Here is a 19,067-nt window from a genome sequence, read left to right as displayed (position 1 = left end):
TTAAGGGACTTACCCATTGTCGCTGGAATTAATGCAGCGGCAGGTGGGGGCTTGCCATGCAGGGAGCTTGCCACGTGGGCAGCATGACAAGAGAACCTGTGCGATGTTGCTCGCAGGCTCCAAGGGAGGATCCCGCGTTCAAAGCACTCAGTGCCTGATCAAGGGCCCCAGCATTAGGGAGGACCCACTGAGGTGGGGGGCGGGGGGCGGGGGGCGTGCCTTCCTCACCCCTTTCCCACACCCCTCTCCTGCCATCACTCATCTATGAGTGGGGTCCAGCGATCCTAGGCCTCCAGTGGGTGTTGTACCGGCAGCAGTCAATGCTTCCCGAGTGGTACTGAATTGTACAATCCTGCTAGTGAAAAAACATTTCTATGAGCTTGGAACAAAGAGAATTGTTTTCCTTCAACAACGTTTTCCTCTGATTGACCGGCATTCCTTGGTGGTTGGGACTTCTGCCCCTGGAGTCCTTGATCCTGGGGAAGGCCCACTAGTTTCCGGTTCAGTGCCTGGGTGATACTTAATTCGGTGGACCTTCCCTAAAAGAGGCAATGCAGGACTCTTGCTGGATCTCCAGTCGGCGGGCGAGATCTGTGTCGTCTCCATTAAATATCGCCCTATGCTGTAAGTTGTTTCTAAATCAGGAACAATTTACTGCCAAATAAGTTGCTCTTTTTTAGTCATTTAAATTTACCACATCTTTTCAATTTAGCACATATATCTCCTAGTAAAATTAATTTTATGTGAAAACTCTCAATGTGACAGATCATTTGAAAGGTTTTTAGGCTAATCATTCCTACAACCTCAGTAAAAGTAGTCTTCTTTTCAAAGGCTACTTTTCAATCCTTCTGTTGTTGAGGCTTTACCACAATACAAGTATTAAATTGCTTTAGAATCTCTGCCAAAAAGTATGTACATCTAGCTTTCAGTAAATATCAAGGCAAGTCAGTCATTTCCTCTGTTGCTGTCCCAAGTATGAGTTTAACATCAGTGCAGTGGAAAAACATTTATGGAACATCATTCAAACGAAAGCTTTGGAAGACCTACAAACTCAGCTTTCTCTTTTGGGTAAGTTTTATCATTTTTCAGGCAGCCTACTAAATGGTAGTCAATAATCCTATTGTAGAAAGGGGAGCTAAAATTGAGTAGTTGGTAGACATGGAAGAGGAAGCACAAATTTCATATGTATTTGCAAGAGAGAGATGAGCAATGTTAATAACAGTACAGTAGACCTTCGTTGTTCCATATTACTTGGTAGACGGCCAAGAATATGTGCCTGAGTGTGTGTGTTGTGGTATGTTGTTGAGAAAGTCCTTCAGTATTTCTTTCCTATATATAATTGAAGCAAAGGAAGGTGAATTATTTTAACCAAAATAAGTGCACAAATATGGAAGATTTTGATGCTAGAATAAAGAGCTTAGAAGGTCAAACCAATAAATTCCAAAATGACTAATTCATTAATCAGTTGTCAAAGGCTATCACCCATGTCGCATAACTCTGTGACGTGATAGCTAAGGAATTTTCTTGTAAGTAGCTATAAGGGAAAGTTTTCAACTTTCCATAAAACTGCCATTACTGATTGGCCATTTGTAATAAAAAAAGGCCCGAGTTTCAAGTCTATTGATTTTCAGTGAATAACTAAGTGTACACAAAATGGTTAGGCATGTGCTGCCAAACAATCTACCAAATGGAGCACTGCAATCAGTATCCTGCATTTAAATTCAGACATCAGATAACCCTGCTAAACATCATGCACTTTGCACTCAAAAAACACTTTAAGTAACTTGTCCTGCACAGGTGCTGAAGAAGATGTAAAGAATCAAGGTCTGTGCAAATGAGAATTTAAAATCTCGCCCAGCATAAAAGCATCAGGCAACATAATAATAAGGACTGGGTGATGATGTCTCCTTGGAGAATCTCCCCCTACTCTGATGTACTGATCTCAGTTGCACTGCCGTGAGCAGAGACCAGAAATCTTGCAGCAGTAGTAGAGAAAATTAATGTCAGATATACATCAGCTTGTTGCAAAGATTAAATGTTTGGGGAAAAAAGAAATGTTATAACATCATAAGAAATAGGAGCAGGAGCAGGTCATTCAGCCAATCGAGCCTGCTCTGCCATTTAATAAGATCATGGCTGATCTGATTACAGCCTTAACTCCACTTTGCACAGAATAATGACCCTCAGAGAAAAAATTCCTCTTCACTTCTGTCTTAAATGGGAGACTCCTTATTTTTAAACTGTGCCCCCTAATTTTAGGTCCCCCACAAGGGAAAACATCCTTTCAACACCTGTCAACCTCCTCAGAATCTTATACATTTCAATAAGATCACCTCTCATTCTTCTAAACTCCAGTGAGTATAGGCACAACCTACTTAACCTTTCTTCATCAGACAACCCCTTCATCCCAGGAATCAGCCTAGCGAACCTTCTCTGAACCAATGCAAGTATATCCCTCCTTAAGTAGGAGACCAAAACTGTACATAGTATACTAGGTGCAGTCTCACCAATGCCCCATTCTATTGCAACAAGACTTCTCTACTTTTGTACTCCATCCCGTTGCAATAAAGGTCAGCATTCTACTTGTCTTCCTAATTACTCGTTGTACTTGCATGCTAACTTTTTATGACTTATTTACAGGGACACCCAGGTCCTCTGCACCACAGCATTACGCACTCTCTCTATTTAAATAATATTCTACCTTTCTATTCTTCCTGTCAAAGTAGACAGCCTCACATTTTCCCACATTATACTCCATCTGCCAAATTTTTGCCCACTCACTTAGTCTATCTATATTCCTTTGCAAACTCTTTGTATCCTCCTGACAACTTTCTTTCCTACCAGTCCTTGTATCATAAGCAAATTTGTCCATAATACAGTCCCTTCATCTGAGTCATTAATGTAGGTCATAAATGGTTGAGGCCCCAGCACTGAACCTGTGGTACACCACTCGTTATGGTTTGCTAACCTTAAATTGATCCATTTAACCTGACTCTCTGTTTCCTATTACTAAGCCAATCCATTATCCATGCTAATATGTCATGCCCTCATTGGAGGATAAATATTCTCAGAAATTAATTTATAGGATCATTTGTCACTGTTACTCCATATTCCTCATCACCTAATATTCTCTGGCTATTTTAAAATAAGAATTTTAACATGTTTTTGCTTTATTTTTGTAGATGGATAGTTATTTCCTCTCCTGAATCCATCCTTTGGTTCCCCCTGCCTGCTTTCTGAGCATTTCAATTCCAAACTTTAACCTATCAATGAAGCCGAACAACCAAATTTAGCCCTTATAGTTGGACATTTGGATTTTATTGCTGACTGGATTGAAGTTAAAAAAATGTGAAATAAGCAAGGTCAAAATAAAAGGAAATTTTATCAAAAATTCTGGACTTAACAGCAAAGCAACTTTGAAAGGAACAGGAGATTTAAGTAAAATAATAATAACAACAAGTCCTGCATGGGAATATATTAGTAGATAATTGAAGGTGTTTTCCACAACAAATCTTGGGAAATTTTAACCTGGCCCTGGGCCAGCCTGCCTGCTCGAGGAAATAATGGGAAGCTTGGTTTCCAGGGCACCAGAAGGTAAGTAAAAGGGAGGAGGAAGTAAAAGTGGTCCAGAATGTGTTCCTGGAGGCAGAAGGAACTCCTCTAGTGCCCCAACCCTGAAAAAGTTAACAGAAATTTAATTTTGGGATCTTTAACCATGCACTGGGTTGGAGCGCAAATGTTGGAAGATCTACCCAGTTCAGGCCGAAAATAACAACTGGGGTCCCAAGTGTGTTATGGGATTACAATTAATGCTTTAAATGGGCCTATCACCTGACCCGGGGGAGTGGGGGACACTCTGGCTGACCAGTGATGGGAAAAGATTTCCAGGGTGGCAATGAGGCAAAAGTCATTGCCTGCAATTTTTGTGGCGGTGGCGGGGGTGGGGGGTGGGGGAGGTGTGCGGGGAGATGAGGGGGAGTCTGACGTTTCAGCGTATTGGTTTCTCTTCACTGATTTTAACCACGGAAATATTCATGCGCATTGGGATGCGTCAGCTAAATCCAGTTAGTCTTTGATGTTTTTTTTAACCTACCCAGCAGCTTCTCTGCCAACATGTTGAGCTGATCTGAATTCAAACCTCGTCCCACGTAAGAGGAGAACTGCCAACTCAGCACCTCTGAAAGCTGACTCCAAGTGGCAGTGGGTGGGTTGGTGAACAAAGCCAAATTCTGCAAAATGAAAGGTACATAACATACTTAACCAGCTCTTGTTTCAAGATAATGGATAAAGACAGAAGACACTGGAAGTATCAGCCGCTGTAACAGCAAAGAGAAAAAACGTGCTAACATTTCTTGTCTTACCATCTGTCAGAACTTCGAGAGGTTTTGTTGAAGGGTTACGCCCAAAACTTTAGCCTGTCTTTCTTTAAAAAGAAACAGGCGCTAACAGGGTGTTCCCAGCATTTGCAGCTTTTCTCATACAGTTGATCTATTATCAAATCTAACTAAAATCTCCTGTAAAAATTTATGCGCTGTCATTGTGAGAATGTTACTGGTCAAACCCCAGTGTGTTGTATGCAGTTCTAAGCAACTAATCAAAGAACAAATGTTAACACTCCCACGAAAGCGGCATAGAAAATTCCAGCTATCAAGAATTTGGAGGAAACTGGCAAAATTGATGTAGGCAAAATATTCACTATTATGAAGGATTTAAGGACAATCCCAAATTGAGAAGCTGAGTAAGAAGGGAAGTAAGAAGTACTGTCCAATTTTTTTTTGAAGTGTATGGGTAATTCAAGTGCGTGGCACCTGTAAATTCTTTTGTGTGGCCGCGTATGTGTGGTAACTTAGCGGCTGACTTGTGCACATACTGCATGGGTTTGGGTTGCTGCACAGCAACATTGCTTAGAGGCAACATAGGAAGTCAGCCAAACTTTTTGTCAAGAAGTTTATGGAGTTGTGTAGTAAGTAATTAGGGAAGGCCACAGTTGTGTAGTACAAACAGGTTAATGAGTTTACAGAAACACAAATCCAGGAGTAGGTCTTTCAGTCTGTCAAACTTGTTCCACCATTCAATCAGAAGTATAGGGAGGGTATTCCAGAGTTTGGGGCCCAGGCAACTGAAGGTATGGCCACCAATGGTTAAGTGGCCAGAATTGGAGGACCGCAGATATCCGTAGGACTGCAGATTACAGAGATAGGGAGGGGCCAGTCCATGGAGGTATTTGAAAACCAAGATGAGAATTTTAAAATTAAAATGCTGCTGAGGGGGAGCCAATGTAGATCAGCAGGACTGGGGTGATAGGTGAAAGGAACTGGTGCGAGTTAGGAAATAGGCAATAGAGTTTCAAATGGCCTCAAGCTTACAAAGGGTATAACTGTGAGAGATGAGCCAGGAATGAGTTGCAATAGTCAAGTCTGGAAGTTACAAAGGCATGGGTGAGGGTTTCAGCAGCAGATGAACTGAGTGAAGTCAGGCGATGTTACGGAGATGGAACTAGGTAGCCTGAGTGATGGTGCAAATATATAGTCGGAAGCTCAACTCAGGGTCAACTATGTCACCAATGTTGCAAAAAGTCTGGTGCAGTCTCAGACAATTGCCTGGGATGGGGATGGAGTCGGTAGCTAGGAAATGGAGTTTGGAGCGGAGACTTAAAACAATGACATCAGTTTTCCCAATATTTAATTGGAGGAAATTTCAGCTCATCTTGTATGGGATGTTGGATAAACAGTCTGATAATTTAGTAAAAGTGGAGGTCAAAAGAGGTGGTGGTGAGGCAGAGATGGGTATCATCAGTGTAGATGTGAAAACCAATGATGCTTTTTCAGATGATGTTGTTGAGGGGCAGCGCATAGATGAGAAATAGCAGGGGGCCAAGGATACTTCCTAGGGGACACCAGAACTAATGGTGAAGGAGCAGGAAGAGAAGCCATTGCAAATGATACAATAGATAATATTCTATAGGTAAGAGTGGAGAGAGCAGTCCCACCCAGCTAGATGACAGTGGAGAAGGGCTGGAGGAGGATGTTTTTTTTTATCTTTGCATGGGATGTGGCAAGGCCAGCATTTGTTGCCCATCCCTAATTGCCCTTGAGAAGGTGGTGTTGAGCGGGGTGGGGTTGCTACTGGTTTGCAGGCTGCCACTGAGAAAAGGAAGGAAATAGACTTTTCTTGAGGGCACCCTGCCGGTATTGGGTGAGAGTGAGAGTGTCAAGAGGCAGCAGGGAAATGTATTAATGCTAGAACAAGGGAATGAAGCACAGCAGAGGAGGGTATTTGTTAAGGGTCTCCAGGCAATATCTTGGGAGAAACGACGCATGGGCAATAAATGCTGGCTTTGCTAGCAATGTCCATATCCTGAGAATGATTTTTAAAAAAAAACTGTTACTTAAAATACTAAGTGTTTGTTTTAAATAATACAGGTTTCTCTATGTCACTGTTGGGGAAACTGTTTTAACTATTCTGCCCTGTTGTTGATTCCCTGCCTTTCCACCTCCCTCTATTTAAGAGCCTTCTTAAAACTCTATTACTGAGCTTTTGATCACCCCCACTACCATCCTGCATCTGCCCTTGCCCCCACCCCTAATCTTTCCTTGTTTGGCTTTGACATTTTTCCATTCATCCTTTAAGAAATAAGATTTTCTACATTAAAGTTGTTCTGATCAATAATATAACTGCTAACAATTTGAGAGTAGAGTATCAGAGCTGGCTGGAGCTTCTCTGCAGACCAAACTAATACTGGGAAATGCATAACTGATGTGTTACAGTCCAACCACTGGCTGAAGGGTATAATTACAGCATGACAAGTTTATGTTGGCAGTGCCCATTATAAATGGGGCAGATGAACATATAATGGAAAACATCAAAAGGAATTGTGTGAAGATTTTTGCTTTTTAAGATGTTTAAGATAATTGATGTATACTATGTTTTCATTTTCAGACTGAAAAAACCAAGAAGATTGATTAACTTACCTTGAGATCATTCATTAGCATGTTGCACCATATAACAGACGCCCAGCCACTAGGCAGCTGACTCACATTGGAGATGACTACTACAGGCAAAGAACTGGTCTGTTATTTAAAATTAAAGGCAAACACAAGCATTAATTTAACTCCTTGAGGCCTCATGTGTATAATGTTCTATATGAAATACAAAGCCAGAATTTAATGCCCCTGCCCCAGCACCTCCACACACCCTCCGCCCCCCAAGTACTCACTTAACAGCCTCATCCTGCTGCCGTTGGTATTTTACCAGCAGCAGGTGGGGGGACTCTCATGCTGAGTGACTAACAAGCAAACCCTGTTGGGTTTGCCTGTGGCCTTGTGGAGGGTGAACTCCTCGTTGAAAGGCACTCAGGGCGATCAAGGGACCCAGCATTGGGAAGGTGGGGTGGGGAGTCTGCTGAAGGCCAACTCCTGACCTTACCTCTGAAATTATAATTGTAGGATCAGGTATGGGTTGAGTTTTACTGCAGACATCCCAATGGTACAAATACCTATGATTATCAAGACACGAACAGGAAGAATCTTATTAAGGGAATTTTGAAACTTCACAGGTTATCATTGTGGTTAGGGAATGGGGGCCCTTGAAACAGTGTGATGATAGACTTGGATGATGCTTATCAAATATGAGGAATGTTTGGGGGTTTTATAACAGTCAAAAGGGCATTTTGAAACAGTGCATAGGGACTCTGTCCGTGGGGAGTGACATCACATTTTCACCATTCACAGAGCTGACCATGCAGGGAGTAACCAGTGCTTGATCACCACAGGTTCCGAACACATGTACAAAGGGACATAAGAAATGTGTGCCTTTCCTTCGCCCTTGTTATAGAGCTGGACATTGGCTAATGCTTCAGAAGTTATGGCTTTTCCCCTGGACATCTGATCAGCACTCCAGGTGTGAACAGAGACTAGAAGGAACCAGCTAGGCTAGCTAAATGGAAAGCTTGTGAGTATCAGGTTGAGTTTCCTGGTTGAGCTAAAGCAGAGAGCAGAGGGGAGGTGCCAGTTTTCTATGTCTGAATGGAAGACAGAAGGCCTGGGTGAAAGAGACCAGTGGTTTTTCTGTGAGTCAAAGTAAAGAAATTGAAGGGCAAGGCTGGAAAATGTGTGGAAGATTCAACTTTGTGGAGATCATTCAGACAACTGGATGCGTAAGTCTTTGATCTCATAGTTTAAACTAAGACTTTAAAGTAAGGGTGCTGGACGAAAGAGGCCAGTTGTCCTGTACTTTAAAAGATAAACACAAACTGGATTGGGAGGATTCAGTTTCTGTGGGGTATTTATAAAATGAGGGTGCAACTGAATTGAAAGAACTCAGTTTCTAAGTTTTATTTTTCATTGGTGGGTCCTGCATGATTTTATTCACCTGTTCATCAGCTAACAGTGTGCTATTCATATCCCTCTGATTTTGAAACAGAGTACAACAAAATTAGTTCGAGGAATTTGATAACCCTACACCCTTTGCCAGTGTCATTATTTATTCTGTTCAAGTTTGAACCCTTGTAACAGTTCAAGTGTTACATGCAGTGCCAAAATGTTACTGCAGCAAACTAATTACTAAAATTATCCATGAAGTAAGAGAAACATTAAATTAGTGGCAGAAGGTAAACATAGATCTGAATTGACACAAACCAGTTAAGGAGGTTGAACAAAAAGAAATAAATATAGCAAGCATTATAAGTTGTGGAAAGTCTCAGTATTTGAGTCAGTAATTTGAAATGACTAAACCAAAGGCTACACAAACAACTGATTAAAATTGAGAAATATAAGTAATGCTTTGAATAAAGGAACAAAAGCTAAATGCCATGCTATATTTTGGCATTTTTGATCTTTTTTTCTTCTATGGGATTAAGTTTCCTTTACCTATTATGCTTTAAAACAAAGTGAACAAAGTTTCAAAGAAAAATAAGCCACAAGCAGCAGACATTGAAGATGTGTCCTTATTGTCTTACTATTTTAAATTAATGCCCCTTTATTGTTAACTTCCTAACTAGAGGAAGCTGTCTTGCTCCTTACACCATATCAAAACCTTCATAACTTTTAAAACATCTAAGCTTTCTCTCCTGGAAATGACCCTGACCCCAACTTATCTTAGGGCAAGAGGTGAGCATGGAGCCAGCAGCGGCTCATGCTAGCTCATATTTTAACTCCAGGCTTCTTTACAATATTCCTGGACTGACTCCCACCTGAACCTGGTGGGAAAGATGTGAAGGTAATGGTGGGATTTCTTACAGATGCAAGCCACAGCAGGAGACACGCAATAACAGTTTCCGCTGGCTGGGGCTTGTGACTGGGGAGAAAGCACCAAGAGGAGGAAGCCCAGAGTTTCCTTAGACATAAGACGTAGGAGCAGAAATGAGGCCATTCGGCCCATCGAGTCTGCTCCAGCATTCAATCATGGCTGATAAGTTTCTCAACCCCATTCTCCCGCCTTCGCCCCTTAACCTTTGATCCCCTTACCAATCAAGAACCTATCTATCTCGGGGTCCAAAGGTGCATGCCTGCTCCTCATGGCCTCTAGGAGACAAAACAAATTTAAAACATCTTAGACCTCTTCTGCGCCTGTTCAGTGTGGCATGAGGCCTCCTCATCATGGCCTGACCACTAACATCGAGCACTGAATATATAACTCTATATTGACATCAAGGAACCATGACTTTTGAATATTCATGAGGCCCTTGTCACATGTCTCCTGAAACCTGGGAGTTACAGTTATAGATGGTGAGAGTACTGCGCCAGGTGGGAGGTGTGGTGCTGCCTCGACATTAGCTCTTACTCTTGTTAGGTATGGATGGGGACATTTAAAATCGGCCCTCGACTATCTGAAATCTCTCCTCATAACTATAGTTTCCAATCCCTGATATCACTCTAATGACTTCATACTGAACACTCCCAGTGGCTTTAATGTTTTTTTTCTAATAATGGAGCACATAACTGCATTTTTAAAATTTATTCATGGGGTATGGGCATCACTGGCTAGGCCAGCATTTATTGCCCATTCCTAATTGCCCTGAAAAGGTGGCGGTGAGCTGCCTTCTTGAACCGCTGCAGTCCATGTGGTGTAATTACACCCACAGTGCTGTTAGGGAGGGAATTCCAGGATTTTGACCCAGTGACAGTGAAGGGACAATGATATATTTTCAAATCAGAATGGTGAGTGACTTGGAGGGGAACTGCCAGGTGGTGGTGTTCCCATGTGTCTGCTGTCATTGTCTTTCTAGATGGTGGTGGTCCTGGTTTGGAAGGTGCTGCCTAAGGAGCCTTGGTGAGTTCCTGCAGTGCATCTTGTAGGTGGTACACACTGCTGCTACTGTGCGTCGGTGGTGAGGGAGTGAATGTTTGTGGATGGGGGCCAATCAAATGGGCTGCATTGTCCTGGATGGTGTCAAGCTTCTCAAGTGTTGTTGGAGCTGCAGCTGTCCGGGCAAAGAGGTGAGTATTCCATCACACTCCTGACTTGTGCCTTGTAGATGGTGGACAGGCTTTGGGGAGTCAGGAGGTGAGTTACTCACCACAGGATTCCTAGCCTCTGACCTGCTCCTGTAGCCACAGTATTTATATGGCTAGTCCAGCTCAGTTTCTGGTCAATGTTAACCCCCGGATGTTGATAGTGGGGGATTCAGTGATGGTAATGTCATTGAATGTCAAGGGGCAATGGTTGGATTCTCTATTATTAGAGGTGGTCATTGCCTGGCATTTGTGTGGTGTAAATGTTACTTGCCACTAGTCAGCCCAAGCCTGGATATTGTCCACATCTTGCTGCATTTGGACATGGACTGCTTCAGTATCTGAAGCATTGCTCAACATTGTGCAATCATCAGCGAACATCCCTACTTCTGACCTTATGATGGAAGGAAGGTCATTGATGAAGCAGCTGAAGATGGTTGGGCTGAGGACACTATCCTGAGGAACTCCTGCAGTGATGCCCTGGAACGGAGATGATTGACCTTCAACAACCACAAGCATCTTCCTATGTGCTAGATATGATTCCAATCAGTGGAGAGCTTTCCCGATTCCCATTAACTCCAATTTTGCTAGGGCTCCCTGATGCCACACAAGGTCAAATGCTACCTTGCTTTAAAGGGCAGTCACTCTCGCCACACCTCTGGAGATCAGCTCTTTTGTCCATGTTTGAACCAAGGCTTTAATGAGGTCAGGAGCTGAGTGGCCCTGGCGGAACTCAAACTGAGTGTTAGTAAGCAGGTTATTGCTAAGCAAGTGCCACTTGATAACGGTGTTGATGACCCCTTCCATCACTTTACTGATGATGGAGAGTAGACTGATGGGACAGTAATTGGACTTGTCCTGCTTTTTGTGTACAGGACATACCTGGACAATTTTACACATTGCCAGGTAGATGCCAGCATTGCAGCTGTACTGAAACAGCTTGGCTAGGGGCTTGACAAGTTCTGGAGCACAAGTCTTCAGTATTATTGCAGGGATATTGTCAGGACTAATAGCCTTTTCCATATCCAATGCCTCCAGCAGTTTCTTGATTTGAAGACTGGCACCTGTGATCTGGGGACCTCCAGAGGAGGTTGAGATGTATCATCCACTCGGCACTTCTGGCTGAAGATTGTTGTGAATGCTTCAGCCTTATCTTTTGCACTGATGTGCTGGGCTCCCCCATCATTGAGGTTTTGGATATATATGTGGAGCCTCCTACTCCAGTCAGTTGTTTAATTGACCACCACCATTCACGGCTGGATGTGGCAGGACTGCAGAGCTTAAATCTGATCCATTGGTTGAGAAATCACTTAGCTCTGTCTTTCACTTGCTGCTTATGCTGTTTGGCATGCAAGTAGTCCTGTGTTGTTGCTTCACCAGATTGACACCTCATTTTTAGGTATGCCAGGCGCTGCTCCTGGCATGCCCTCCTACACTCTTCACTGGACCAAAGTTGATCCCCCGGTTTGGTGGTAATGGCAAAGTGGGGAATATGCTGGGCCATGAGGTTACAGATTGTGGTTGAGGACAATTCTGCTGCTGCTGATGGCCCACAGCGCCTTATGGTTGCCCAGTTTTGAGTTGCTATATCTGTTTGAAATTTATCCCATTTAGCACGGTGGTAGTGCCACACAACACAATGGAGGGTATCCTCAATGTGAAGACGGGACTTTGTCTCCACAAGGACTGTGCCGTGGTCACTCCTACCGATACTGACAATACTGTCATGGACAAATGCATCTGTGGCAGGCAGGTGGTGAGGATGAGGTCAAGAATCTTTTTAGCTCTTGGTTCCCTCACCACCTGCCGCAGACCCAGTTTAGCAGTTATGACCTTTAGGACGCAGCCAGCTCGGTCAGTGGTGGTGCTTCCGAGCCACTCTTGGTAATGGACATTGATGTTCCCCACCCAGAGTTCATTCTTCACCCTTGCCAGCCTCAGTGCTTCCTTCAAGTGGTGTTCAACCTGGACGAGTACCAATTCATTGGTGGGGCGGGTGCGGGGACAGTACGTGGTAATCAGCAGGAGGTTTCTTTGTCCATGTTTGACCTGATGCCATGAGACCTCATGGGGTCCAGCGCCAATGTTGAGGATTCCCGGGGCAACTCCCTCCCAACTTAATACCACTGTGCCTCCACCTCTGCTGGGTCTGTCCTGTCCACCGGCAGGGATGGTTGAGTATGACTATGTCAGGCTGTTGCTTGACTAGTCTGTGAGACAGCTTTCCCAATATTGGCACTAGCGCCCAGGGGACTTTGCAGGGTCGACATGGCTGAGTTTGGTATTGTCGTTTCCGGTGTCTAGGGTGATCCATCCAGTTCCATTCCTTTTACAACTTGAGACAACTGAGTGGCTTGCTTGAGCATTTCAGAGCGCAGTTAAGAGTCAACTGCATTGCTGTCTGGAGTCACATGTAGGCCAGACCAGGTAAGGACAATATCGCTATACCACTGCCGCCCCAACTGTGATCTAACCAGTTTTTCACATAAATTTGTTATTACATTCTTTAGTTATAAACTCCAGAATACCATTGATCTTTTTATGGCTTTATCAGTTCCAGGGTAATAAAGAGACATACTTTTTAGAAAATTAAGTACTATTTGGAGAAAATTGAGATACTGTACAGAAAGAGAGAGCGAAAGTGAGAATTGCTATACAGAGAAACATGGTGGCAATGTGTCAAGGAAGCGATAGGAAAAGTGACATATAACTCAGAGGGAGACACGATTGGTACTATAGATGGAAAGATAAGAAAGAAGCTGATTAAAGATTCTCAACTGATAAGAGCTATTAGTGTTGTATGATAATTTGAAATATTGTCCTCATCACACAATCAGAACTTTGTGGTAAAAATATAAGTTCCCATCCTTTTCAATGAGTAATTCCCGTTGAACAGATATGTTGATGAGCAGAAGTTCTCCATTAAACAGTGTTGTGAGCCCTCACACTTTGGGTTTTCATTTTATGATTAGGTTTTTACATTAGTAAATTATGTTATGTTATTGACAGAGTCTCCTGATAAGTGCTTGAATCAACTCACCTCTAAATCTATGACCAAATCTTGATGACAAAACTGCGTCTCAAAATTGATCGAGTGGAGCTCCTCTGTGACAATCAAGGGACCCTGTGGAATAGAGAGTAATAATGACAAGCAAAATGAGTGCTCAGTAAAAAGAGCCAAGTATTACTTTAAAAAGCACTTCGATTATTCAAATTTAGTACAAGGTTCAAGGTTATTTAATAAGTAATCAATTGGGGTATATTGGAAAGGTTGCTTAAGAGAGCCTAAATTACCTTAGAAATAAGCACCAGAGTCAGTTTTCATCGAAGCTTGTGGACTAGAATTTTTATAAAATTTTATTAGGAATGAATTTGGATCAAACTGATCTGGCATTTAGAAAGGAAATGCTGACACCATTATACAGTATCAATTAAATGCAATAATCATGCATATGAAACTAATTGCATAAGTTTACAGCAGAGAACATGGCAGTTCAGTTATCATGTCTGTGCCAGCTCTTCAGTAGAATAATCCAAAATTAATCTCACTGCCCCCTTCCTCCTCAAACCTCTGAGTATTCCTCTGCTTCAAATAGATAAATACTTCTCCTTAAGAAGGTGCCATGTTCTTTGCCGCCACTAGTCTCTGTGACAAAGCATTCCATGCTCCAGCAACTCTGCACAATTAAATTTACCCTAACCTTTCTCCTCAATCTCAGTTACAATATTAAATTTATGATTCCTTGTTACTGGCTTTCCAATCAGAAGAAATAGTCCTTCCTTGTTCACCATATCAAAACTACTCATAATTTAAAAAAAAAACTCAATTGAACCTTGTTTTGGCCTCCTCTGCTCCAGTGGAAGCAAGTCCCAGCCTCTTCACAATTATAGATTCCCATCCCAGCCACCCTAAGGCATTTACACGTTCTATAATATTTTCAACGTATTTTAGAAAAAAAAAGCCTATTAACATCATGCATTCCAAAGCATTAAGTATTTGCACCGTGTCATGATACTGTTTTAGAAACAGCAGGAAATATTGCTCTGGCTATTTGACTGCAACTTATTTAATTAATAGAGGATTGGAAAATTTTACCTCATTCCCTTTAGTTCCTGCAGAAGATTTCTGTTCTTTCAGTTGCTGTCAAAACATGTAAATATTAAATTAGTATTTTTTTCTAATTTTCTCCTGAAGGCCCTGATTCTTCCATGGGTATTGGCAGACACCAATACTGTACTGTACTTGCAGAAATAGTACCTTATCTCAAAGCACTTCACACAGTGAATTATTTCTGAATTGCAAAGATTATTATGCAGCCTGTGTTAGCAAAGTCCTACAATCATAGAATGAGTAATTGGATTCCTTGATTTAAAGGAGGAACGTTGGCCAGCAGACAAGGAGAAGTCCCTGCTCCTCTTTGAATAATTATCACAACATTTATAACTTCTACCTGATTCAGCAAAGTACACAATGTCAAACAAGAGTATCAGCCTTGATTATGCCTTTGACTGAGGTTCAAACAAATAACTTTCTGCCGCAGAGGCTTGATTGCTACCAAACAAGCAAGTTATACTAAGGTAGCACCCCGCCCATTTTTCAACCATCAGATAGGACAATGAATGCCAAACTGGCTATTTTATCTTTGGAAGAAATCATAGCCAAGTCCAACCCTGTTCCAATCCAATCATTTCCATTGGGGTCACTGAATAGCAATTAGGGGTAGGATCTCTTAAGGACCTTTCTCCTTTCTTGCCCAGACATCCTGCCCAACTCAATACAAAGCAGGAATGAAACTAGGACCTTCTTTTTGATTTAATGCTGTACCAGATTATTATTCATTGGGCAATCAGGGAAACCTAATTAATATTTTCAGTCAGGTAGATTCGTTATAATGTTGGCATCAGCTGTTCATTTTGAAATAGATAAATGAAGAATTTTTACCAGGTGTCTGAATTCCACAGAAAGACTTCCATTGACCGACTCTTCCATGTTCATTACTTTGCTGTTCGTGCCCAATATATTAAATTTGCGATACCTGTGAATGGAGAACATGACATTACAATGTCTGCAACAACCTTCAGTTTTTCAAAAAGTTGAGTAATGTTTCATTTTCTTTTCCCTACCCTCTTGCTGTTGAGCTTTCCCTGAAAACAAAAGGAAAGGAAATGAGAAAAGACAAAACAAAAACTTACTACAGACTTAAAATACTATTTATTAGGTTGAAAATAAAATGTAATTTTAACTTACTTGTCAATTGTAGCTTTCACCTTTAGCTGATAATTCAGCTCAGGTAATTTTACCAAAAATCTATAAAATAAAAGAAACTTTTACAAATGGCAATTTTCATTTTTATATTAGTATTTACTTCAACATTAAGATATCTCCTGCTGCGATGCTCCCAGAGCTGAAGCTGTTCTCCATGTTTTATGGGCAGCTCCCTCTCTGTCTGTCCAGACAGGGATTACAGAGTCTAACTCCACCTTCTTACTGCCCTACTTTATGTCAAAAACAAAATATGCCTCAAAACATACATTCAACTACTACATCACAACTGAAGTGTTAGTAATGTTGCAAAGGGACAATTTGTTTTTATTTTTAAAAAAACTCATCCTTGTGCAGGAATAAGAAAGACAACTTATTGAGCCAACTTTATTCAGCCATATGGCAGGCTCTTGCTGTAACTCTGGTGGGAGTTTGTCAGTCTGGGCCAGAATACAAAGTTGGTATTCCAAAGTGGGTGTAGACAGGGACAGGGGTAGGATTCCTTATACTTGGAGTTGTTGCTTTCCCAACCTCAGTAGAATCAACAGAAAAGGTTATAGGTCAGTGTGTCTAGTGAGTTTAGGAATGCCAGCTGACAGAAGAGTATAAGTGAGAACTTCCATGGGGCTGAAGGAGTGGTTTCCAGACCTGGGATCCAAACAAAAATATTTCATATCAAGCCCCCTATGGGTGGCAGCCGGACAGTTTCTGGCAGGGTGGGGCTGACAGGTGCATGTCTTTACGCAGGGTGACATAGGAACTCACTAGAGAATCCAGGTGAGGTGCCCACACACTAACACCCTGCATTCTTATGGGGACAGTGCAGGAGGGTAGTGGTGAGCTCAATGTCAGTGTTACTGACAGAACCACAGCCCAAGAATGTTCAAACCTCATATGTTAACTAAAAGAAAAACTTCATCACAGCATTCTTTTATCAACCACAAAAAGTATACTCACCGTATTTTCACAGTGAACTGCACTCCTGTTTTTAGGACCATTGGTCTCTGTGGATGGGTTGGCATACAAGGCTGTCTCTCTACCACAAAGGAACTGAATACATTGGGTAAAAAATAAAGTTTATCACTATTTACAAGGACCATTCTCACTCTTGTTACAAGAAATTAAAGATCTAATTATGACTTGATTGTGTATTAATGTTGAAAATTAGATTGTGTAAAACGATCATTAAATTAACATCTCAAGTTTACTCCGCACAACTTATTGTGAATATTTACCACCCAGAATGGTACTGAACCATTTAGATCAGGCTTGGCCAGTGGTCAGTGCTAAGTTAGTTGATGTCAATTGAGACGGCATTAAGGATGTTAAGTGAACTTAATGTCATTGGGTTAGTGATTGGAGAAAAAAAATCAGCCATGCTCCCGCTCCTGAACATTATCCAGGCACAATTGCTGGAGAACATATTTATCTGGGCATTTGGTAGAAACAGGATCTGACCCAATCATGATGCCCTGCAGTGTTAAATAACCTGCTGACACTCACTGTCAAGGTTCATACATGAAGAATTGACATTTCGATGAGGTGGGAGTGCTGTTGGTACGGATGAAACTATGCCACAGCAGAGGTCACTGCCTCCAGAGGAGATACATAAAATTAGTTTTTTTAATTAACACATATACCTAGCAATTTAAGTAGCTAAATTACTGTAGATTTGAGTGTAGTCTTGAGCTGTTTCACTAATCATATGTATGTTATTTTTCAAAAACTTCCAGCTGAACTATATTTCCTTATATACAATGATCTATATGATTTTTATTTCCCCAGTCTGACATTTTCTCCTGTCCCAGATTTAAAACTTTGCATCCTGACCCTGAGGAAATAGTGTACAGGTGCAGACATGTGCATGGTCAGTGCTGCTCTTTGGTTTAACTTACTGGGTAGAGTGTTTGAGACGAGTGGGAAGGAACACTAGGGAAAGTTTCCTCTGTCTGCATTCTTCTGAGCAGAGGAAAAAATGGCAGGGACAAATTTAGTCAGGTGTCCACTGTGCTCCCCAAGGTATTGATGGGGCTTCCCTATGAAGCTTTACTAGGACTGCACTTGTGTCAGTGCAGATTCAGCACTGTTATTTTTAAAAGGCAGGAGGGAGCTGGCCCCCTTCTTCATCATCCACTGATTCCACTCATTGGGTGTCCCAGTGCAGAAGCACCCATTAAAAGTTGACCTGAGTGTCTGTGGGATCCAGGCCCAGACCCAAAATCATACAGACAAGTAATTTACTTTTATCCCTCCCCATCCCAGGATGAGCACTCAGGGCCTTCTGGGTGCTGACTTCCAGAAGACCCCTAACCTCAGAGGCCCAGAGCCCCACTTCTGGCAGTTCAAATTTCCTGCCAGATTTAGAGATGCAAAGGCTCAGCCAGGTGGCCTCTCCTGCATGTGGAGTCCTCCTGCACATGCAACTGCAAGAAAAACATGGCAGCTGTCTTCTGGACTAGAATTTCTAGTACAATATTTAAATAAGCTGCCTTTTTGTTTTAATCAATGTTTGTACCTTTTGATGAAACTGTAAATCAAAATGTTCACTCTCTCCTCCAAATGAGGTCTCTGTAGAGGCATTGGGTCTCCATCATAAGTCACCTTCTGCAGCAATTCTTCTAGCTTTTTCAGCTGTCTTCTGACCTGAAATAAGCTCTCTGCGAACAATGTAAACCTAGTTCAAAAGAAATTTCATCACTTGACGTACACCATATTAATCATGAATAGCACTGAAAACTGAAAATAATTCTGATACTTTGCGCTCTACCAGTTCTGCAGCTGATCAAGGCAGGTGTTGTGTGGACCTCCAATGCAGGCAATTTGCTGTCGTCGCTTCCATTCTGTTAGCTCTTCAAACAATTGTCTATTCATTAGAAAATCCATTTGGTTTAACAATTCTGTGATTTTATGGAGGACCTCCTAGGTCATACAGAAATTCAAGAGTGAGTAGATTCCTAACCTGTATCTCATAACCATATTCTTCAATGCAAAGCACTGACCAACACATTTCCCAGAATTATGCAGCTTTAATAAAAACCTACCGAAACATTTCAGCCATGGAACTGTGACTTGTGAATGAACTGGATTTTGATGTCAGCAGAAGTGGCAATGATTAGCAATGACCTTGAAGACAGCTGCTCACTCTGATAGGTACATAGGAGCAGGAGTAAGCCATTCGGCCCCTCGAGCTTGCTCTGCCAAATCATGGATGATCTTCTACCTCAAAGCCATCTTCTTGCACTATCCCCGTATCCCTTGATGTCATTAGTATCTAGAAATCTATCAATCTCTTCTTTGAACATACTGAATGACTGAAACTCCACAGCCCTCTGCGTAGAGAATTCCAAAGATTC

General features: G+C 42.0%; 1 protein-coding gene across 1 annotated transcript in view; it reads right to left on the bottom strand.

The window, feature by feature from the left end:
* stat4 (signal transducer and activator of transcription 4) overlaps positions 1-19,067 on the bottom strand; it is a 137,521-nt gene that overhangs the window by 24,219 nt on the left and 94,235 nt on the right. Inside the window, exons 8-17 of the mRNA XM_078551862.1 lie at positions 18,482-18,633; positions 18,230-18,388; positions 16,672-16,764; positions 15,700-15,759; positions 15,576-15,596; positions 15,394-15,487; positions 14,548-14,592; positions 13,492-13,575; positions 6,972-7,070; positions 4,094-4,229 (exon numbers count right to left, since the gene is read on the bottom strand). Coding sequence (XP_078407988.1) covers positions 4,094-4,229; positions 6,972-7,070; positions 13,492-13,575; positions 14,548-14,592; positions 15,394-15,487; positions 15,576-15,596; positions 15,700-15,759; positions 16,672-16,764; positions 18,230-18,388; positions 18,482-18,633 — 943 coding nt within the window. The remainder of the gene's footprint in view (positions 1-4,093; positions 4,230-6,971; positions 7,071-13,491; positions 13,576-14,547; positions 14,593-15,393; positions 15,488-15,575; positions 15,597-15,699; positions 15,760-16,671; positions 16,765-18,229; positions 18,389-18,481; positions 18,634-19,067) is intronic.

This window comes from Cetorhinus maximus, chromosome 11 (assembly GCF_964194155.1).
Source record: "Cetorhinus maximus chromosome 11, sCetMax3.hap1.1, whole genome shotgun sequence".
In the NCBI taxonomy this organism is placed as follows: domain Eukaryota; kingdom Metazoa; phylum Chordata; class Chondrichthyes; order Lamniformes; family Cetorhinidae; genus Cetorhinus; species Cetorhinus maximus.
Note: the sequence above shows the minus strand (reverse complement) of the source record. Positions and strands in the feature narration are given on the sequence as shown.